Here is a 23,854-nt window from a genome sequence, read left to right as displayed (position 1 = left end):
CGATAGATAAATGGACAAAAGCAATCAAGCTGGAAACTTAATCAAGTATTTGGTCTCAGGGCAACATGTGAAAATGCATAAAGGAATTAAAACGCACAATCTTATCAGTCCAGTTACAAAGAGGGAGTAAATCTCTCCTTGCCTAAAAATGTTTTACATTGCCATCATGGTAGTTACAGATATTGTGATGAAGGCATATCAACACAATCATTGTACGTTAAAGCTGATCTAGCAAATTTAACATTTGTCTTTTGAATGAATGAAAGCTACGTACTCTACTCATCATTCAATCTTGGAAACATTGTTATGTCATTCACTAAAGCGCACAACAGCATGATGAAAAAGGAAAAAAAAAACAGATCCAATGATCGCTTGGCTAAAGACCTAAACAAGGAAACTAACAAAACTTCATGCTGTAAGTATCAGCAAAAATAAAGCACGGAATAGTGTCAGTTATGGACAGGGAAGTCATAACTCATGCATGAATGAATTAGAACACACTTGACCATCCTATAGCCACATGTTTTCTTCCCCACTTGACCATCCTGTGTCTGAAGCTTTCACGAAGCCCTATGAAAGATATTCAGAGGATGAAAGCCATGGATGAAGAGATATGATGGCCTACTCACATTGAATGCATTCCCTAATATTCTCGTCAATTAGGACTTGAAAATGAGATAAACTACAGTTTAATTTACCAATCCATGACCTTCCAGATTGGTAGAAATAGAATCACCACCAGTAGCATGTAGGTATGAAGGGGATAGGTTATGCCTCTTAAGTTAAATTAATTTGCAAAAACTGCAGTGTATCATGAGTTGATAAACTGCTTTCTGTTCACTTCTACTTCTCCACAAACTCGCCAAATCATATAACAAAGAGAACAATTTTACATTCAATAAATACTGCTCCAAAAAGAGTGAAAAGATTCAACATTTTCGCATTCATCCTTGATAATGCGCTGTGAATAATGTGTATAATATCATGAATGCCAATAATTCCAACAAATTAAAAGGCAAATAAGTGTTTCCATAATTTAGAAACGGTGTCGTTCGTTTGACAAAGCTTTGAAGACTTGGGCAAGCTTATAAGCTAGACACCAAGCCCCTCAACAACCGATGTGGGATATAAATCCTAATAAGCACGCCCAAGCAGAACCCTAGACGCCGAGGTCTCCGCCGCCCATGATCAAATCACCAAAACAAAACTTACAACGAATGTCCTTCGTCGTCCTCAATCCACTGACCAAAGACCCCACCAGGCAGTCTGAAATTAGTCAGGCCCTCTTGAATCGTCCCCGCAGAGAGAAAAATGAAGGCGGCAAGGTAGAAGACTTGGAGAAAGTAGTGTCTAAGCTGATCAGGATGGAGGTTTTGGTGACGACGTTGGTAGTGGACGGTTCTTTGGGTGGTGGTGACGGTGATGAGACGGCCATGGTGTCGCGAGCATTTTGGTCGTTGGTAGTTCAGATTCGGCCTGACGAAGTGGGCCTTTTTCATGGGCTGAATGGTTTGTCCAGTTCTCATAGGCGTTAGGCCAGGCAAGGCCAAGTTTACAACTATATCTGGTACTTGGCCCACTGTGAAAAATTGAAGTGTCTTGCTGGGCCTTGGTGTCTGATTTGGGCCAAGTCCTATGCATAACAGAAAGCCAGAAACAATATTGTAAAGATTTGAGCTACTTTGTCATGGTGATAGCTGACCAGGAGACGCAACACATGATGATATCATTGGTTGGTTGGTTGGTTGGCTGGCTTGTGAAGAGTTATGGTGCCTGAAAATGGTCTTTGGAAGATCTCTTTTTTCCTCAAATGCCATATGTGACATATAGCCAATATACCAAATATGACAAAACTGATCGATGGGCCTGGAGCCCCTAAGCTTATCTGTAATTCAAAACAATTTGGCAGTACTAGAGACATGACATTGGTTTAGTCAGATCAGAAGGTAAATGCCATACACATTAACAAGGAGAGGAACCCAAGTATCATTACCATCTAATCTAGTTGATTATTTGGGTGTTCACTTTCCCATCACCAAAATGATATGGGTTCGAGTGGAGAAGTGAAATCTTATTCTAAAATAAATCCATGAGTGGAGGGTAAAAAAGACCCGCAGAATGCTCAAAGCGGAGAATACATGAATACAAAAATAGCATCCACAATTTATATATGCCAAAATCACATGCATGTATCTTACATAATTGTTACTTTCAGACACAGGAAAAAAAAAAAGACAGACAAAATCTATTGATTGATCCGCTAATCACTCCCACCTTGCTTTGCCTTTCTGTGACTATCTAGCTATCCTTTTCTTCTTTCTTCTACTTCTAATTAATTGTTGAAAACTTCTTTATATTAGTGTTTGCTTTCATCATTTGCATTATTGCACAATCATTGGTAGCAAGACTAGTGCTCATACAGCATAACTTTTATAATTTTAGTCAAGATTGTAGATTTGTTTTGTTTTCTTTGAAAGAACTACTTTTAAATTTTAATATAAATATATATATATACTCCATGATCCCATTATAATAATTGAAGAAATTAGAGATGTGACAAAACTTTTTGGCAATACATTTATAATTAAATACAGTTTAATGAAGGCAACCTTGTATCAACTTGCAAGTTCAAAGCACCATTAATGGGAGGTTTCAATAGTCGTGCAATAGATCTCTGTGTGGACAAATACAATACCAACTACCAAGGCATGCATTTATTTATTGGATCATAGACTAGGGAAAATATGTGCATTTAAGTGATCATTTGAATTCTTTAACCTAAATTGTGCATTGATTATTTCTTGGCTTGACGTTTGTCAAAATTATCCCATCCATCAATGGCTTATATTTATTCATCCTCTCGTCTTTGATCAAAAGTAGCTGAGTTGACCGAGAATGAATCATTCAAATTGTATTATGTGATTAAAGAACATAACTTTGCAAACATGGACATTTTTGCCCCAAAAGTAAGACTGGGATTATCAAAAGAATACACACTATCTTTGCCGTTACTTCAACAGCTAAATTGTACTCACACATTGCTTGGTTCACTACGAATACTTCTTTTCATTTTATGAAGAGTACTGTCCTATTGCAAAATTTCACTATCACAATAGAGATTAGAGAAGCATTTGAATGACTTGTTTGGTATAATATGTAGTTTGAGCTTTACACAAATCAATGTTGTCGGCTCCTAACATAACCACAAGTACCCACTATTGTTTATTCCAAGGACTACCCAAATCACCAAACTTTGTTGTCAATAGTGACTTACTGCCTGTCTTGTATTATGGGTTCAGAAATCCCAATACGCAAGAAAATTTGTCGTTTTAATAGTTTAAATTTCAGTGCTTCATTTCTTTTTATATCATATCTTCCATTCCCTTTCTATTCCTCTAAATTCTATATTCTATACCCACCCACTTCAAACTCCCATATAAGATTCCTCCATCACCACTCTTCTGTTATTTTGCACTTTTTTTATATGTCATGGAATTTAAAAATTATTTTAAAAATAACTGTCGGTGAAATGACTGAACTGTCCTCCTTGTTGCATTGAAATATGAACAGGGGCGTTGGTGCAAAATTAAGTAATGGAGCATTGAAGATGAGATGGCAGAGGAGGCAGACACCAAAGTCTTCAATGAGAGCTGCTACCAGTTTTAAATGTCAAACCCAATATTAATTGTGAATTAAGTTGTTTCGTTTTCCACAGCAATCCATAAATATACATTGATTGTCCCATAAATCAAAGGAAAGGTAAGCTTGTAATTACAAAAAGGTGTTCAAATATTAACAAAAACTAGTTGGAAGCCCCCACAATGTAGGCGAGAAGTGTTTATAAAAATATTTATTTTAAATTTTAAAAATATAATATAATATATACATATATTAATATATATGTGTTATAGACTTATAGTAGAATCATAATCAAGAGAATGGGAGGTTACCTACCCAAGACCTTAAGGTCCAGGGTTCCATTCTCATCAGGGGATCGGGGGTTGGATTTGGGTAGTTTTCATCCGTTGTGATCGCCTTCATACCCTTTGGACATAGCTTAACGTGTGTATAACTTATGGGCCTTTCAAAAAAAAAAAGTAGAATCATAATCAAGATAGTATTACCAATTATATGTTTATAGAGTCAAAATATAATTATCACACAAATTACATATTTTTTAAATTTTTAGTAAAAAATATTATTTATTAGCTACTTCCATGAAGATGAAATGGAGGTGTGTATTCGGAGTGTTATGCGAACCGAATGATTTCTTTAAATTTGAAGGAAAAATTCTATGGACTCACAAATAATGTATTTATTATTAGTGTAAAAAGACCCTAGGCTCACCAACCAGGACAATGCCCAAACTCGGCCCGTTTACATAACGGGTCTTGAAATCAGGCCCTAGCTCGAACCGGCCTGGCCGTTTACACCCCTGTCGACAATTATAATATCGCGCCATGAGACCCCACACCAGACAAAACCCAAACTAGAGAGAGAAGAGAAAACCCCTTCATGGAGAGAGAAAAACAAGAATCTGAGACCTGAAAAAGAAGTGGGAAAAGGTTACCATAGCTCAAAAAAAGAGCAAGTACAGAGAGGGTCCGCGTATAGAATATCCGATTGGGAACGTCACCGGTCACCGGTTGCGTCTAATCCATGGCGAGTGGATGGGTCAAGTCACTGCAATGCAAATCCAGAGCATTCGAGGACGTCTACCACCCGAAACAGAAGCACCTCCTACCCAGTGCCAGTTGCAGAAAGGGCGCAGAAAGCGTCAAGGACGTCATCGAAGCCGCCGCCAAACACAAGCATGCTTCCAAACCCAAAAAACCCCCAAATCGTCAGAATCAGACTGCAAAATACCCACGACCCGAGTTACCCGTCCCAGAGAGTAACATTGCTCGTTCTCGAACCGTCCGTAATCCGGAACCCTTTTTCCCGGCTTTGACGGATCTACCGGTGGGTCATCCTTCGAGGAATGTGGTGGAGATTATCTTCCACACTAGTTGGAGCCCCAAGTCCTTCACTGGTCGGATCGATGTGGTGTTCAAAATTCAGCACGGGCCAAAAACTGTGGCCCGATTCGAGGAGTACCGAGAGATGGTAAAAGCCCGGGCCGTGTCGGACGGAACGAGTACGTGGGAAGAGAATGCGCGGTGCGTCGCTGACGGGAATGAGGTTCTGCGGTTTTATTGTCTGGGGCCAGCTGGTGGGCCGTATGACGCTTGCGGAGGCGCGTGGACATTCTCTGTTGGGAAGGGTTCGGCTATTTGCACGTTTTCAGGTAGCGGCGGGGCCCACGAGAGTGCCGGCGGAGGAAGGGGCAGGAGGGCTATGTTGGTTTGTCGGGTCATTGCAGGTAGGGTATCGAATCAAATCGGGCTTGATTCGTTGTTGAATGGGCGGATGGGGTTCGACTCGGTGAGTGGAGGCAATGGCGAGTTGCTGGTGTTTGATTCCCGTGCGGTGTTGCCTTGTTTTCTTATTATCTATAAATTGTAAAAATACGCCAGAAATTATTTTTCTTCTATTTCTATTGGCGGAAATTTGATTTTTCATTTTCTTTTATTTCCACCGTTTGCTCTGTTGTATTTATAACCCAATTTTTCCTTTTTTTATTCCCTTCCAATCCTGTATGTGTGTATATATATATATTTGTCTTCTTTTTTGTGATTATAAGAAAAATTGTGTTGATAAATGCTAAATTGACCACTTCTAATATTGTTAATTTGCATTTGTAAGTTGTAACCTTCAAAATGATATTAACCAAATTACCGTTTTGTGTGCTTTTTATTATTATTTTAATTGATGAACTTTTGATAACATTTGTGGTGCTCTCACGTTATAACATAATAATTAATGGGTTCCAAACAAACCCTTCAAATGCATTGATTAGGGTGTGTTAGTCCTTTAAGTTCGTTAGAGTCGTGCTTTAAAAAGTGGGGATCAAAACATTATAAGTGATGAGGTGTATCACCTGTTCGGGTCTATGGTTGCTCGGTTTTGTTGACGTATCAGGCGATCAAGCTAAAGATCATAATGTAACTGTTTCGCTCCTATACAAGAAGAAGCTTGAGTTTTGGGTCCTCGAAATGTACTTAAGGGGACGTTGCGTCGCTAAAGTTAGCTCGATAAATACTAAGACTAGTGAGATTGTTCGGTGTTTTGAGCGCTCTCTTTAGTTAATATAGTTAGTAGACAAAAGTGAATTGTGAGAAAGATTTACATAGATGGAGATCCCCTTTTATATGAATGAGGAATAATTGATTATCCTTAATTGCGGACAAGATTTCCGGAAGTGAATCCCTTTCAGATTTTCTTTCTTATTGGTGAAGATTGAAGAGTGTTCCTTGGTATGTCAAGGTATTTTTGTCACCTGAAATTCTCAAGATTATACTTGTTAGACCGTACAGAGGAACTTAAACCGAGGTGACATCCGCCGAGATCGCGATCTCCTCCTCTTCAGCACGTAGGATAACACTTGTTGTCAATAACTAAAAACATAATGAGCAATTCTGATGATGCCCAGAATCAGAGGAATACTGGGTATTTTTTCTTTAAGTTTCAGCAACGAAAAAGATGGATTTTAATGATTTGGTGTACTATAACTAAATGATGTTGAAAGCAAAAGTCGTTGGAGATTTTGAGTCATGGTTTTACAATTCAAATTGGACCACCTCAAGCTCCAGACTTGTAAACCATGTGTTATGCCACCTTTTTTGAAACGGGAAAAGGGGATTCGAACTTTGATCACCAAGGTGATGATACACATCATTTTTACCATTCCAATTAGTGACTCGGGTGTATATGTCACCTTGATGAATACAATACATCCACATAAATCACGACTCTAAAAGGAATAATCATAATAATAATACACAATTAGGTCCAAATGGAACATCATTCATTGCATTGACATTTTCTGTTGCCTGCCGACCAATGCTTTTAAGCCAACTAGAAGTTTGTTGTCAGCGACTGTACATGCAAATGCCAGTTAGCTTATGAAAGATTAAGCAAACAAAGACAACCGATTTTTAGCGCCAATTCCAACTAATTATGTACAAGAAAGTAGAAACCATCATCTTTTTAAGGCCCCACTTTAATTACCAAAATCTTGAACCTTTCGGTTAGTGCTAAAAAGTACACGATAAGACTTGCGGTTGCATATGTTGGCCTGGCCTTTACTTGGCACAAATTTCAAGGCAAACCAAAGATGGTACATGCTCACCAATCTTTGATAGCATCTCCAAACCTTATGCCCTATTAAACTAGGCGAGATTCTTTACGCCTTAAGTTTAGAGAGATAGTCAACTAGGCTATCGCCAAGTGATTCTACTAGTTCTTTCCACTTTTGTGATATGCATATCATAACTCATCTATATGTATCAATCTCTATTTGGCCTGAAAATTCAGTTCTAGATCCTCTTTTGGACTTAATACTCTCCTAGCAATTCTCCAACCATGTTATATCTACTTCGGTTCTGAACCAATTGAACACACCAAACTGAATTTGACAAGCAATAAAGAGGTTTCTGGGTTAGGTTTTGGGGTTGAAGGCAGGCCAAAACTACGCTGGAATTCAGCTTAGTAGGCTTAAAGACCACCCTACTTGGGTGCTAAAATGAGTAATGACTAGTCAAGAAAGCCTCAAACCATACTTTGCCAGCCTATCTATCACACACAATCTGACTAACCAATAAGTCTACTCTCCCATGAAAGCCACTTGCAAGACCTGTTCTTGACCAGTATTTAACCACAAGTATCAAGAAATAGCAAAGCAATGAGCCAATGAACCCCTTTTATAAGGCACGGTAAGAAACAAACAACAGATGATTTTATAAGCTAATCGAGAATTCCGTACAAGCAGTCTGCATGAATTCGATGTGTCCGTGTGACTAGGTGAAACAAGGGTCTCAACCACCAAGGATCATCAAAATCCAATGTAATAACCCAGATCAAATGTAGCCAACAGTACCCCTCTAATGTACATTTAGTCATAGCAGCATCGTTGCATAATCAATTAGTGCGATTCCACAAGTACATACAATGGCTTGCCATTCAATCGCTCACGACCCTGCAATATTTAAGTACAATTAGTAACAGAGAAGTGCTTAACAACGTTCACAAAAAGATGTCATGTAAACATCTTGGAATCAACAACCAAAATGTAATAGCAGCATAATGATTCTTTCGCAAAACTTCACCGCAGAGGGAACAAAAGCAAAGCCTCGTTGCAGATAATATAACCAAAACATTAAAGGAGCGGTTATGAACTAATGTTACAGGGCTACTTAATTATCTGGATAACTGAAAGCATGAGAAGTGAGGGTAGGAGAAAGAAGGAACTAGAGTAGCAATAACAGACCTTTAAATCTGGTAATTCAATCACACAAGCACATTCAACCACTTTCGCTCCAGCACGTTCTACAAAAAAGAAGATTACGTCAGATCGAACTATCATTCTAAGCAACATGATTTGAGTATAACTGTGTCAGATCACAACAAGATGGTTTGAGCAATATCCACAGCAACCAACAATTATTATAAAATTTGAAGCTCGTACATCAACAGAACTCTGAAAAGAAATGAGTCAAGCGAGAGCAATTACAACTCCAAACAATAAATAAACCAATAATAAGTAAGTCCTACATTTGGTCCATTTAAATGCAACATAGCAAAAGTCTAGAAAGAAAGCTGATCCGCTTGGCATGCAGATTGAAACCATGACCTTTAATTTTCAAACAACTCTAATCAACATTTTTCACATACTAGATTTTGCTTTAAATGTTTAGCATCCATCCGAACAAAATCAAAGGTAATTACCCAGTAAATTCATAGCTGCACAGAGAGTGCCACCAGTAGCAATCAAATCATCGACCACCAAAGCATTTTCACCGGGTTGAACTGCTCCAACATGCATTTCAAGACAATCCCTTCCATATTCCAAAATATATTCTTCAAAAATAACTTCACCTGACATTATACAGCAGGTATTACGCAGAAAATCTTAGTAGGCTATAGTTCTTATATAAAACAACCATAAAAAATGCACAATATCAAAATTGCATGAATCCATTTTAGCTTAATTAAAGCCAAACATATGACAAACTATGGAGGTGGCAAAAAGCAGGGCGGTTAATTTATACAGAATAAGATGTGAAAACATAACATAATTCATGAAATTCCTTCCAGTATGGATTTCAACAGCATGGTCAAAGCATTGCTCCATCACCGCAGGACCAACTTTGCCAGCAGCATAAATCACAATCATAGGTAGATAAAATGAACACAGAGCAGTACACCAAAGAATAGCCAAACTTTTGCAACATCGCCACGTTTATTCTTGTAAGTACAGAAGCAACCACGCTGCCGTTAATATGAATATGTAGAGATAGGAAATACCAGGCAACTTCTTCGGTTTTCTTAGGGGTACAAACTTTGCTCCAATTGCCAGAGCAATTGGAGGCCCAAAGATAAAGCCTCGAGCCTCTATTCCTGTAGAAAAAACCATGAACCTTATACTCATCCAGCAACAAAGAAAAATAATGGAGGATGGTATGTATGTATGTATAATGATACAAGAAGCATATAACTACCCAATTTATTGATTGGTTCACTGCTCAAAATAAAATGAAAATACGAAATTAATTAGAAAGTTTTATCAGGAAGATTAAAAGCAGCAACACAGCCTCTCATATAGAAAACAGAACTCGAATGGCAGCGCCACGCAAGCTAACGGACAGTTCATAAACAGCTCTCGCATTCAGAAAAGAAAGAAGATAAAAGACAGTCCATGCCATATGATGTACGAAAAGACGTAACCCTTCAATTGTTACTCCCTCAAATTATAATAGAATCAAATACTAATTCCTCAACTGACCACATTACATTTTGACCCATGGAATGATGTCAAGAGTACATAATTCCAATAATCTAGATCAGACCATGTATCAGCAGTTAATGCGTCAACTTGCCTCTTTGTTATCACAAGAACATCAATAGGTAGTGATAGTTAGCTGAGATGCTGCTGTTACAGTTGGCTGTCAGTCCAACAGTTGATCATCATCATCAAGCCATTATCTCAAACAATTTAGGACTGATTATATGAATCTATAAGAGAGAATTCGGAAGTACACTCTGTTCAGATTCTCTTTCACTATTTGTTCCTATCTAAAACCACACAGTAACAGCAAACCCTATAGCTATTGTGTCCTTCCTCGTCACTTCCATCCAAGTCTATTGCTTTCTTCCTCCCTTTTAGTATCTCCGACTTGAATGTTCTCTATTTTACAATACTGTTATTTTAATCGTATGAAACTAGTTGAACTACTTAGCTAACAGTATTGTAATTGGGGGTTTTCTTAGCACATAGATATTGTACTTGGGATTTCGCTACCATGTAATAACAAAATACAAAATGTTGTCAGCTCATCAATTTGTACAATATTGAAAAATGATACTTCTTGACTCTTGAGACATTCGAAAAACAGTGTGAGGTCAAGAACGGTTAGGCAGTTTAGCTTCCTAGAGAACCATGATTTTCACTCACATTTTCCACATCAATAAAAGGCTTAAACTTGTAAGCCATGCAAATGACAGTTCAGAGATACAACATACAAGAAGCAGTAATCACTAATCACATTCAATGCAATGGTTCTATCCATAAACTTGTTATGGGTTATCTCAAGAGTTCAAATGCAACCAATCCACCAAAATCATATAACACACCATTAACCATAATCAACTCATTATCTGAACCCCAATGCCATAGCATTTCAAACAGAAAAATGGAATGAAGAAACAGGAGAGGAGAGAACTATGGACAAAGAAAGAGTACATATGAGGCACAGGCTAAACCCATCCAACAATGAAAAATGGAAATCGGAAAACCATGCTACAATGAAGACAAAACAAAAGAAAAAACAAAATATGGGGTTGAATCCAATCTTGCGTCATTGAGGTCCACCTTTAACAAGGTGGGCATCCATCACCAACTACCATACAGCCAAATCGGATCCTAGCACATGCCCACCATAATCCAAAGAGAGAGAGAACGTGGCGGCAAATGTGAACCATTCGAAAGGAGAAAACTTGAACAGGAGAGCAATCAATGGCAAGCCCCACTAACAAAACCCATTAGTCAAACAAGAAATCAAAACAAGCAACACCGTACAAATCTTCCATACTCCATGATGTCCTTCGAGAGAATTCAAAAAGACAACCAGAAACTTATGCAATGCTCTCATTATCCTTTGTAAGAACTAAGAATGGACCCCACCACCATCACCACTTTCATCTTCAACCCTTAATCACCTTTATGGAAAGGTCATCCGAAAGCTTAAAATTCAATCTTTATTGGACTAATTTTCTTATTTGTAAAGAAAAGAAAGAAAAAATAATAATTTTTAAAATATCTACCTGCAACCACGGAGATGTTCTTGCCTTTGTATCTCTCAACGAACAAATCAATGGTGTCCCTGAATGCTTTGGGATCCAGCAACAGAGTCGTAATGTCTTGAAACATAATACCTACCATTATGACCGCTAATAGCTTCAAAAATTTTGAAAGAATGATCTTCTCAGTCACTTTAAATTAAAATCAAAGCAAAACTACAAAGAAAATATCGGAAAGCAGAGACTGAATGTTAGGTCGCTTATACAGCTTCAATGAGGAAATTTTGAAATTAAAATTTTATTCCATATCTGTAATTTCGCGGATACAAACGAGACCAACACGAGCCACCTTGGACTGATACCAAAAGTCTCCCAAGCTCTCATTTTTCTTTCTGGCATTTTCTCAGCAACCAAACAGTGGTAATAGGCTTGAAAAGTAACTAACGAGTAATGACTAAAGAAAACTAATCCCAATAAGAAGAACAAGAAACCTGGCTTAGGAAAATTGGGAACAACACGAATCTTCTTTTTAATGCCGTCAATGCGAGGATCCTTGTCCATGTTAGCCGACATTGCGCTTCAATATGTGACACAGAAACAAACAACCGTCCTCTCTGCCTGCTCCGTTCACCCTGGTTTGTGGGTGCGAAGCAATTCAAAGAACAAAAAAAAGATAAACGAGAGAGAGAGGGTGGGGGGGTGTTTATATGTGTGCGTAAAAATTACCGGGCTTTTTTTTATTTATGGTGAAGTAAATGAGATTCAGAGCGAGAGATGGACTCTCTGCACAAGAAGAAAAAGGGAAGTCTTTTTCCTTGAGTAGTAAATGAGGATCTCAAAGGGGCATAAAAGAACAAAAATTGGAATCACGAGGCAGGCCCCCTCCCTTCCATTAGTTCCACACTTCCAATCCCCTCGCATGTATAATATATCTCTACATTCACAACAGTATTTTCATTTATAGTTCCTGTTTTTCGCTTTGTTATTTAAGTCGGGCTTTGCTATTAGCGCGCTTCTCCAGTTTGGAATGCCCTGTACTCCACCCAACGGTTACCCTATCTATTAACCAAAATGATATATATCTATAATTTTTTCATCCATAAACTTACATAATCTAGGTAGCAAACAAAAAGACATATCACATAGATTAAAAAAAATAAACAAACTTTATTAAAAAAGTCACATAGGCATGTCACATGGTTATGTAAGTTTATGGATGTGTAGTGCTTCTGATATATTAATTACTTTTGAAACCCATACATCATCGTTCAAACTAGGGTTGGGAATGGGTCGGTTTTACTGACCATTATCAGCCGGTTGATAATCAACCATCAACCGACCCACATAGTCTGGACGATAATATCACCCATATCACCCAACCCATGTATAGATGGGTTGGTTGATGATTTTTTTAAAATACCGTATCATCAGTTGACCGACAATTATCGGTCAACTGACTATTTTAAATAAAATTTAAAAATAGTACTAATAATTTTAGTTTTGTTGTTGTTACTGGCCAACCGACCCATTATCAGTATGCCGATAATCAACCATCAACCGACTAGAAAAGGTAGGTTGCCAACTGACATCCGACCCATAAAAGTCGGGCCGATAATGGTTTTCACATTTGGTAGAAATCGGTTGGTCGGGTCAGGTGCATTATCGGCTGATAATCAACCTACTTCAAACGATCTAGTTTGCATCAAATGCTAAAAACAATTGGTCGAGAACCCGCGCAATGTGTGGAAAACTGTGAATACAAATACAAATTTTAAGACTAATATTATGTATATTGTGTGTTATAGTGATAAAATTTCCAAGTTAACTATAACTATACTATATATAACGTTATACAATTACTATACAAATCATATAAATCTTTATTAATTAATTGATGAGGTAGATTTCATTTCATGTCTATGTCGAAGTGTATCAAGGGTTGCTTTCAAATCTATACGATAATATTCTGCGGGCAGCACTCATCACTTTCACATTAACCCCAACGTGCCTTTTGGCCTTGCATGAACCAGTAGTACCATTAATTTATTTTATAGCTCTGCTCATCATGCATGCCAGCCTAACTCACAACTCGCCCCCAAAAAAAAGAGAGTAGGGCAAGCCCAAATTATATATATATATATCCTATATGCCATATAGATATAAATCCATCATGATGATGTTTTTTTTTTCATCTTCCTCATTAAGGATTAGGTGAGTAGTTGATGGAGATTCTGTTGTGATTGTGTTTATTTGCGTATCTATTTGGCTAAACAAATTAAAATATGTTGTTTATTAGGTGTATAAAATTTATATTTACAGAAATAAAAAATGTTAGGAGGATGAGGGAGAGAGCATTACCCTCCTAAGACAAATTGAGAATGCATCTCACAAAGAGTGTGACCGTTTATCCTCTCGAGAGGTCATCCTTTCGAATTTGAAGATGCTAGTTGGATAGAATCAAACCAATTGAGAACCAATCAATACGAGCTTCAGATACTACAATCAATATTATTATATGGTTTAATATATATGTATAGTGTCGGTTCCCCAGACCAAAAGGGTGTGCATCGGATCTGTCCTAGTCGTAACTACATCCTTTCATTCTTAAGAGAAAAAACTACCAACGCATGTTAAAAAAGGAAGACAAAAGGAAATAAACACACCAAAAAAAAAAGAGAAAACTACATTCTACGGACAAGTAAAAAAGACATATATGGTAGAATCATAACCGTAGAATACAACTCTAATCGAAATGCATACATTTGTCTCATACACAATTGGGATGATGATAAGAGATATATTTTACGTTACCATTGTGTGTTGGTGCATAAGTTCTTATACCAAATGGAACATGCTCAATATTTTTTTGAAATAACACAAAGAACTAAGCTTTCGGTTGGAATTATGCTCAACCTTTGAGTGCAGTTTTAACTATTAATTGAAAGTAACAAATTAAGTTTAGGACAAAACCTAGAAATCAATTAACTAGGCTTCACGTCAAGACAAACATTTTTGGGCCCACAAAAACCCAATTGGGCCCCTCCTTCTAGTCTCCCCGCACTTTTCAGTTTTCACGCCTCATTATTGCCAGTGCCACAGCGACAGAGAGAGATATCAGATATGCTCTTCAAGCTGGCAAACGAAGCGTAGGACATGAGGAGCACGTGCAGATCACGCTTGCGTATCACCTGGTTTTGTTTGTTGTTTGTCCAACATGGCAGGTTTACTACTGGGCCCCCAGTTTTGCTGTTTCGCATCAATCTTGTCAACGTTTGAACGGTCCAGATTATCTCAACGGTCAACTGTCAAAAACTCGATCGTACCGTCGGTCGTGGATTTATGATAGGAGCAAAACAAAGTTATCGGACAAAGTCCAAATCGACTTATAATTGGAATAAGTAAATCGAATAAAATTATTATATTTGAATCTGAATTCAATTTTAAATTGGATAAAAATCTTTTGACTAGACTCAGATTTCAGATAGATAATAATTTATGTCTAAATTTAATGTAATCTGGATCAGATAAATTCAATAATTATGATGGAACAAAATTTTGTCACCCCTAAAAAAGTGGAACAATCCAATCCAAGTGTCTGAAATTTACATGAGACAAAACCCATGATTTTTTGCAAAAATCACTTAGGTCAATGGCAATGTAGAGTGGTAGTATGTACAAAATAGTCACTGGAGTGTAGGGTAGGGTGCCCTAGAGTAGAGGCTGAAGTACATAGATTCACTCTTGGATTAAGTGCTTAAATGGGAGAATCCTTTGGAAGAAAGCACCAAGATCTTGATGTCCCCACTCCCTACTTTTCCCATCCACACCCGCCAATATTGTACAATCTTTGGGTAGCCTCAATTTCAAATGTAGTAATCAATTCATGCTGGCATGCTGCCACACACTAGTATTAATTGGATTATCAATTTGATAATAAAAAATATGTCACTTTGTAATGCAATTGTCGCTCAATAAATCCCTAAAAAAAAAGTTTTTTTTTCTTAAAACGATGAGGAAAAATTCAAACCCTGATCTCAAGACACCATCTTTACTACTTCGTCTAATGGTTCGGGTGTCTAAAAAAAAGTTGACAAACGGGTTGATCATAGTCATAGATAAAATTATTATTTGTGATGAGAATTAATTATATTTGGTTTGTTTCTGTGAAACCATTATTAGACTGTCATTAGGAAACATAGTGACCTGGTTTTTCAAAGGAAAACATAATACTTAATGATGGAATATATTGAAACTGAAAAATTCTTCATTAGATTTTTCTCCTCCCAAGTGATTATCAATTGGAACAGACAAATTCCACCCAAAACCAACCTGGCTTGTGAAATTAATTAATTAATTAATTAAGTAATACATTTTTTATCATAATCTCCCAAATAAACCATGTTAGACTTAATTTGTTTTTATAGAAGATAAAATAGAAAACTTAAAATTAATTATAACTAGTTATAGAGCGACTATTGGATAAAATTAATCTCCAAGAAATAAATAAAAAAAGAAGTTGTTCTATCTCTAAAGGATAGAATTATTTCATGTTGTTTTTATTGAATCTTTAATCTTGACAAGTAGTTCATCTGTAATGGATGATTGAGATCAATGAAAAGATCAAACGCAATCTTGTAATGGACCTACCACTTATTTAAGCAAGCATGATTAAGAACAAACACTTAATGGTACCTATAATTAAGCCTATATATATATATATATGCCTATATCATTCATTTAGCATCGAATCACAGCCATAAAAATTAATCATTTATCTTTAAAAGAAGTTAATGATGAAATGTAAACTATGATGACAAGGGAATTCTAAACAATACCTCTGAATATATAGACATAAAGAGTATCCAAAGACTCCAAAAAAGAGTAATTAAAAAGCAAGTGGTTCTTCTTCAAAGATCCATCATGGAAAAGAAATGAAAATTAAAAGTGTCTAATACCTTTTAACTTGTGAAAAAAACTGGTGAGCCTGGACTTCAAAAGTCAAAAGGGCTTTATCTATCCAAGGCATGGCTAAGCCCAACCTTGGTTTGTATAATATAGAGCTGATATTGGAAAGATAAAAGTTAGGCTCTCAAATCTCAATATACAAAAAACTTGCTGTGAAAAACTTTCAGTATCAGGCATCAGGCCAAACATCAAGCTCAGCTTTCTAAAGGGTCATACTTTTGTGCTACTAGGAAGGCTGAATACTGGGTTTTAGTGAAGATGATTTCACTTTCCGAGGTGATTATCCCCAGTCCCCATGGCCGTCCAACGATCCTTGCTGAACAAAAAAAATCAACTATAATGCTGTAGGATTATAATACGCTGCAGTGATGATTAGACTAGTGAGAATATGCAGAATTCTCAAATCAGTGACCTATGTTCAAAAAGTCCCGCTATATCAGTATACAAATCAACAACTGTTTATATCCAATAAAAGTTCATTGCGTGGGTCTATGTGTAAGGTAGGGTTTATCCACTATGACTTGCATGTCATGGCTTCAGAGTTCAGATTATTGAAATAGCCTCTGCATGCTGTTTCACTTCAAACTGAACTATCATGAAATATTTCTTCGTCCAGCGTAATTCAGTCTCGATCGTTTGCTTCGAACAGGTGTGCACCAGTCCCTTTTATCTGCCGTCTTGGCTCTCATTTTTCGATACTCTCTTGATCTCAGAACCGCCTCCATGATATTTATATCTTCACGAATTTCGTGCCTGGAAAGAGAAGCCAAACCAGGCAATATCTCCTTCTGGAAATCTTTCATTCTTCGTCCTCTTCTCAACTTCATACTAAAATCCCTAGTTTCCTTTTCGTTTACTTCAAATAGCTTTGAGGATACAGAATCGTCATCCACGGTGCTTTCTGTTAGCTGCAGAACCATTAACTCATAAGAATCAGAAGAACACTGAGGCAGCTCCTCCTTGTTATTTTCCATCTCATTGGATCCTGCTTGTTTACGAGGATCTAGGTAAGACGAATTGTCCAAAGAGATTTGTAGAAGTGATTGGGCTGCTATTTCGATCAAACAATCAACTTCGGCAGAATCTTTGTTGTCGCAGCTTTTATGTTTCATGTCACCACTGTTAGAAGATCTCCTGTCATGGTCACTTGCTGTGGTTTCTATAACTTGAGAGCCTAAGTCGGTTCCTGAATACTGATTGAAACCAGAAAATTTTGAACTTACAGCCAAAACCTCAGATTTCCTAGTCTCACTGCTCGAATCATTATCAGAAATGCGGATAGACTTGCAGGAAGCATAAGATTTGTCACCATGTCCATCTTGAAATGTATTTTGGTTTTGATGAGAACCACCCAATGCCTCATTAGCTTCTACATAACTGTTCTCACACCCTGCTTGTCCAGTAACAGCACACTTTTGAAGTTCTGATTTCAACCCAACCTCTTCATTCTTATCTTCACCACACTGGTGGTCAAGGTTTTCACAAGGACCTATCGAGTGCCTTAACACAGTCGAATTAGAACCAGAAAGACACATTTCACTATCAACTTTTTCAATTGATTTGGATTTTCTCTCCCAAATTTTTTCTCTAATAATGTCACTGCTAGAATCCATCAAAGCAAGATTGACTGCATCATTTTCTCGAACCACAACCGACGATTCATATTCAACAACAGGGTCATTTGAGTAACAAGACAAGTGATCCAACTGAACTTTGGAAAGGTCCACATGACCTGCTTTCCCCGAAGTAAAATCCTGCTTTTTGTTGAAGAGACCTTCCCATAGGATATCCTTGTGATGTCCTTTAAATGCTGCAAAATGGAATAAGTTTGGGTCGTGTTAGGCAAACCAAACAAAACCAATGCTTGGCTTACATGATGCCAGAAGCTGAGAAGTACATAAACAAAGCCAATAAACATACAATGACGGGTGCATGTTTTAAGCCAAGAATAAGGCAAAGGACATACCATGAGCACAGTAACTATGCATATCAGCATATAACTATATAAACTTCCTCTCTTAAAATTATAAAAATGTTAGGGCGCAAGCCTTTAATATTTGGCATGAATTTTTAATAAATATGTGTGTGTGCGTGCACATATAGATGTATGGATTTCATTCTAGGCCTGGATGATTGATGGTCCGACTCATCAATTGATTTCCCACCCATGCGAGTCGAGGAAATGGGAATGAATGCCACCATATTCCCCTGGCTATAACTAGTCTTATAGAGGTAATTACCAGTACCTTTATTGACAGAGTTTCGATCATGAAAGTATTCGCAGTCATCGACCATGGAGCTAATCTCTCCAATCTCTGGAGCTAGATCTTTGGCAACACTTTTTGAAATGGTAGGATCAGATACGACAGAAAACTTTGACTCAAGTTTGGCCACCAAAAACGGTGTTGGAGCAGTGCAGCCAGGAGAAGTTGCATGTTTCTTGTTACCATTTGATATCATCTCAGTTGGTTCTTCCAAGTCAATGAAATTTTGAGGGCCAGAATAAGTCTTTTTATCAAACAAAGTTCTCATTGCACTCCATTTTCTCCTATTTTCATCTCCAAGTCTCAGGGAGAGCTCCAGTGACTCTGGATCTAAGCCATTACCATCAAAATGAGGATGCTTGAATTCCAAAATTTTACTTGAGTTATCCCAACAATTATAATTCTTTGGAAGATTTTTATCAACACAGCTTATAAAATCATTGGCAGGAATTTGTTGATCAATAGACCTCCATTGAATCATCTCACATGCACCATGCTGCCGTTCTACAAGTTCCTCCCCAGTAAATTGTGCAGAGCCCACCTGAAAAACAAGTTCACTTCATCAACACTACAGAACTGCATGTCATCATCATCATTGAGTTCAATCACTAATGGAGGATAAATAAAATGCATCTCCAATGCCATGCCATTCACAAGTAGCATTTCTTCTGATGGGCATTACCACATTATTGCTAAGTGAATCCATGTTAAAGGGAAATGCATAAAGTCATTATTAGGACTCTTATAATGTTGTTGCTAGCTTTTAATTGATCCTTCTTATTGAACTCTAGATGGTAAGTACCAAGATATTTGGAGTTATGCCTCAGTATTATAAGACACCCTATAACACTGAAAGTTAATGATTATTACTTACCTTGGACATGGATGAAAACCTTGCTTCTTTTTCGAATGATTCATAGTTTTTTGGAGGCGTAAGAGGTACTATAGATGACCGTCCCCTTGCATTATAGAAATAGTGTCTATCAAACTCTGTATAACCTGTATCCTGCATCAGTGCCTTTTGTATCTCATATAACCGATGGAGTTCATGGACCTGCAGTTTTTAATCATTTGGATGATAGATTAGTAAATGGTATATAGAGTAAAGTGATGGTCTTCTTGTATACAAACTTCTATCACAAGAAGTGTAACCTCATGGTTGCAGTTCCACGTAGAGCAGCTAAAAGAACACGAACTAGCAAGTTATTCACAAATGTTTTAAGCTATACCTGATTCCTAAATAAAGCCTCCTGGTTGAGAATTTTCTGCTTTAAAACTTGCTTAAGTGACTGGGTACCCCTTTGCACACAGTTCAGGTCAAAATCTCCATGCACCAACATTTGGCCCTCCAGAAGTCAAATCTAATAGCCTTCAGTAACTTATTTGCTGCAAATATTTTTTGCGTTCTACTTTATTCTCCATGCTCACCAAGCTTCCATTGAAGGCAAAAAGAAGATAATTATGAACCTAGAAAACGTAACATGGATCAAGAGACCCACATTCTTATTGGAAAAGAAGTGACAGTATAAACACACACTTAGGAACAATTAATTAAGCAATGAATTTGTCATAATTGCTAGAGTAGAGGTACATAAAAATACGAGCAACATGAACTTCCAAAAGACAAAGTCAAAAAATAGCACGGTTTGAGGGCCAGAAAGTTAAAATGGCGTAACACCTTGACTACGACAATTATCAAAGGCAACTCCCCGCCAATCATCAATAACTCTGATAGTGCAACTCAGGTACCAATTATTTATGCCTTTCGACCAGGGTAACAAACTCAGTCACAACGGGATATTACCAAATCGAATTACGACTTGATTACCACTAACTAACAATACATTGAAGGAAATTATTCAATAATATTTTCTGTGCAGCAATGCTGAGTAGCTCAACAGAAAACACCAAAAGATAATATCTTTTCAATTGTACAAAGCTTCCTTCCCCACAATGCAGAGGAAATCTTAGCACAGTCTTCTCGGAGAAGATCGCAACTATATGAACATCGGCTACAGGAACCACATAGTACACTGTGCACATACGGTTCCCAATCCTATTTCTACCAATACTAACAAAAACTAAGAGATAAATACTAAAACTGAAATAAACCCATGAACCTCATAATAACCAAGAACACAAGTTCAATTATTGAGATGCTGTGACATTAATCAAACTGAATATCGGCGCCTCTTACCCAATAGACGGTGAAAGATACAATTTTTAACGAATAAAGCTAACAAGATAGTATGTTGACGAACAAAAAAACCCAGAAAGAGTTGGAGGAGCGTACCAGGGAGTCCCAAAATTTTCCACTGGAAAAACCCTGCCTTTCTTTATACGATCAAATCCAATGTTTCTACAAGCAAAAGATTCCCCATACGCAAGAACTGAGAGAGAAAAGATACGCTAAAAAAAGACTAAAACGAGAGTGAATCAGATCACAGGGCAGGTGGTCATTGATGGGAAAGGGAGAGAGAAAACGCACTCTCTCTCTACGACTCACAGTTTCTCTCCTCGGAGGCTGAATAAACTCTCCCCTCAGAGAGTCCGAGAGCCTACATAGAGAGATATAGAGAGCCGAGGTCAGTGGATTATATGTAACGTCTTTTCTGTATTCTGGCCTTCTGGGATTTAGGCTAAACCATACTTTATATCCTTGAAGTTGTAAGTTTTTCTCGTTTCTGTCCTTAAAGTTTAAAATTTCTCGATTCTATCCTCAATGTTACTAAAACCAATGTAAATATGTCCCAATTTCACTATTCCCATGATTGTTTGCCTGAGTTTGCAGATGTGGCAATCGGAAAGCCACTGTGTCATATAAATAAAAAAACAAACTTAAATATAAAATCCACAACATTAAAAACACATATTGGTTGCAATCCACGTCATTTAAACACCAAGTCAAGAAGCCCTAAGTTACAAAAAAAAAAAAAAAAAAAAACCTCAACCCTGTACAAACTATGAAGTACGAAGCTTTCCTTCCCCAGTCTTCTTGCTCCACGCCTCCACCAGTGCTTGTTCACTGTCATCATAATCCTCGTCTTCGTCCATCAAATTGCCGGTAATACATAGAATTTGCTCGGAGCCGAAGGGATAGAAACGTGGCCTAGAGGGACTACCGTGGATTGTAGCTGGGTTATGAGTCTTTCAGATCTGTGAGGTTTTTTATATGGGAGAAGAGATTGGTGAATGGCACGGTTGGAGTTCTGCCATCGAATGCCCAAACCATTACTGCCATCGAGGTTTTTTTTCATGGGTTTCTTGGCTTTTGCTCTCTTTTGTGTGTGATGGGAGTTGGGTATTTGCTTCCTTGAACACATCAGACCTTGATTATTTGTTTCAATATAAAACAATTGTAGACTACTTATGAAATCAGATTTGAAGAGTTGGAAAAATAAAAGATCTACAAATTCTGCACCAGGCCATAAAAGAAATTGTCATTCGTCTAGGAAGAAGAAGTTTTTTTTTTTTAAAAAAATTGTAATTAGGTATTGTTGTTGAGTTGACATTTTAAATGATCTGAATTTTTTTTTATAAAAAATGACACTTGTATGCTAATTTGTCATTCCGATTGCCACATAGGCAATTTCCATCAACTACACAGTCGGAAAATGGGTCTCGGGACATAATTGGATTGGTTTTAGTAACATTAAGGATAGAATCGAGAAATTTTAAAATTTAAAGATAGAAACGAGAAAAGTTTACAACTTCAAGGATATAAATGATGATTTAACCCTGGGATTTATGTTAACTTTAGTGTCCTTTTCATCAATCTTTGTGATTCCTTTCTTTTTTAGGGGACCACTGGCCCTGGCCCTGGGCCTGGGCCTAGCAACGGCCACAGTCACGATGAGATATTTAATTACATTAGGCCCCACTCTTTCCCTTATGTTACAATTTTGTCCTTGCAATCCACTAATGACTAAACTACAATGTGATTAACCCTACTAAAAAATCTCTGTTTTTTTCTTCACCGTCATTTAGATGAACATTCTGAAGGTGATTTGCTGCGGGATTCAAATTTCTAATGGAAAGACTTAGAGTAATTGTGTATGAAAATATACTCGAGTAATTAGTTGGAGTGGTAAAGATGATGTGTATTATCATGGCGAGTTCGAATCTTCATTCTTCTCTTTCAAAAAAAAATGTTTGTATGAAAACAATTTGAAATGCCAAATTGAATTTTAATTATTCATATTCTTAAGTATAATTTCAAGTTTTCAACTTTTACCATAAGTGAAATTAGACCAACCTAATTAGGCCAAATTCACAACAAATGGATATACCTATTTTGTTGATAAGCTTTATCACAAGCCTCAAATGAGATCTTTTGGTGCATTTATTTTTCTCTTGAAGAGACTGGCCCATTTAGCAAGGGTCGAGGTCTCCAAGACCCCACAGTTTCTTGATGTAACCGAAGCCAATTGAAAATCCTTTATTGAAGTATAGATTGATTTAATTGATGTTGTAAATCCACACCCCATACACGTAAATAATATTATTGGTTTTGGATTGTTTAGTTTCCGTTGATACATCGGGTCCGTACGATTTTATTTCTCCTTAGACCCAAGCAAGTGAGGTAAATCCAACTCAGTCAAGCCTATGAAAAAACATTTTTAGTGGTTATGGAGTGGACTTGTTCTTATAAATTAGGCATTGGTCCCACATCTTATCGATGTGGGACAACAATTGAACAGAATTTAGATTCATTACCAACCCTGAGATGTGGTTCGATTGACAATCAATTAGGTTAGACATGTGTCAAATGTTCAATTCCAATGAGAAAGCATATTTCTCAAGGCTGGGTTAGATATATGTGTCCAATATTCGATTCTAATAAAAAACATATTTGACATCGACCCTTCTTTCTTCACTCTTTATATAAGTAGGTAGTTGTTGAAGTAACCATATTTCTTAATTCCTACCAAACCCACCAGTCTCACTAAAACTTCCTGTTCAAAAACAAAGCATCAGAAATCATAAATAAGTAATAATTTAGAGTCACATCTTAGTACTCCATACAACAAAATAAAAAACATATTGGGGCCAAGAACCAAACCCACCAAGGCAACAACAACAACATCCAAATGCATTAAACAAACTTCTACTCATCATTTTGTTGTTTGTGAAGGGAAAACTTCGAATAAATCGAAATCATCTGTACATCTATATTTTGTTTATCTGTATTCTGTATGTATGTATCTTCAACTATATTGCCAATGGGA

The 23,854-nt window shown here is 37.1% G+C and overlaps 3 protein-coding genes across 4 annotated transcripts; 1 reads left to right on the top strand and 2 right to left on the bottom strand.

Annotated features, from left to right (window-relative positions):
• The first annotated feature begins 4,373 nt into the window (after positions 1-4,373).
• Positions 4,374-5,654, top strand: LOC120017076. Its single transcript, XM_038870137.1, has one exon. It carries the CDS (start codon positions 4,660-4,662, stop codon positions 5,503-5,505), a length of 846 nt encoding a protein of 281 aa, XP_038726065.1. The 5' UTR covers positions 4,374-4,659; the 3' UTR covers positions 5,506-5,654.
• Positions 5,655-7,815: 2,161 nt separating this feature from the next.
• LOC120016288 (adenine phosphoribosyltransferase 4-like) lies at positions 7,816-12,364 on the bottom strand. Its single transcript, XM_038868985.1, has 6 exons — positions 11,889-12,364; positions 11,422-11,532; positions 9,406-9,498; positions 8,827-8,976; positions 8,369-8,427; positions 7,816-8,077 (listed from the first exon to the last, which is right to left on the bottom strand). Exons 1-6 carry the CDS (start codon positions 11,968-11,970, stop codon positions 8,024-8,026), a joined length of 549 nt encoding a protein of 182 aa, XP_038724913.1. The 5' UTR covers positions 11,971-12,364; the 3' UTR covers positions 7,816-8,023.
• A 4,328-nt stretch (positions 12,365-16,692) lies between these two features.
• LOC119980099 lies at positions 16,693-21,250 on the bottom strand. Of its 2 annotated transcripts, none has more exons than XM_038822759.1 (5): positions 20,920-21,250; positions 19,856-20,093; positions 19,501-19,680; positions 18,609-19,167; positions 16,693-18,172 (listed from the first exon to the last, which is right to left on the bottom strand). In XM_038822759.1, exons 2-5 carry the CDS (start codon positions 19,964-19,966, stop codon positions 16,956-16,958), a joined length of 2,067 nt encoding a protein of 688 aa, XP_038678687.1. In that variant the 5' UTR covers positions 19,967-20,093; positions 20,920-21,250; the 3' UTR covers positions 16,693-16,955. The 2 variants fall into 2 exon arrangements, with proteins under 2 accessions (XP_038678687.1, XP_038678686.1); XM_038822758.1 differs by having other exon boundaries at positions 19,856-20,058.
• Positions 21,251-23,854: the final 2,604 nt, after the last annotated feature.

Source organism: Tripterygium wilfordii, chromosome 15 (assembly GCF_013401445.1).
Source record: "Tripterygium wilfordii isolate XIE 37 chromosome 15, ASM1340144v1, whole genome shotgun sequence".
Lineage (NCBI taxonomy): Eukaryota > Viridiplantae > Streptophyta > Magnoliopsida > Celastrales > Celastraceae > Tripterygium > Tripterygium wilfordii.
This window is presented reverse-complemented; position numbering and strand designations above follow the sequence as displayed.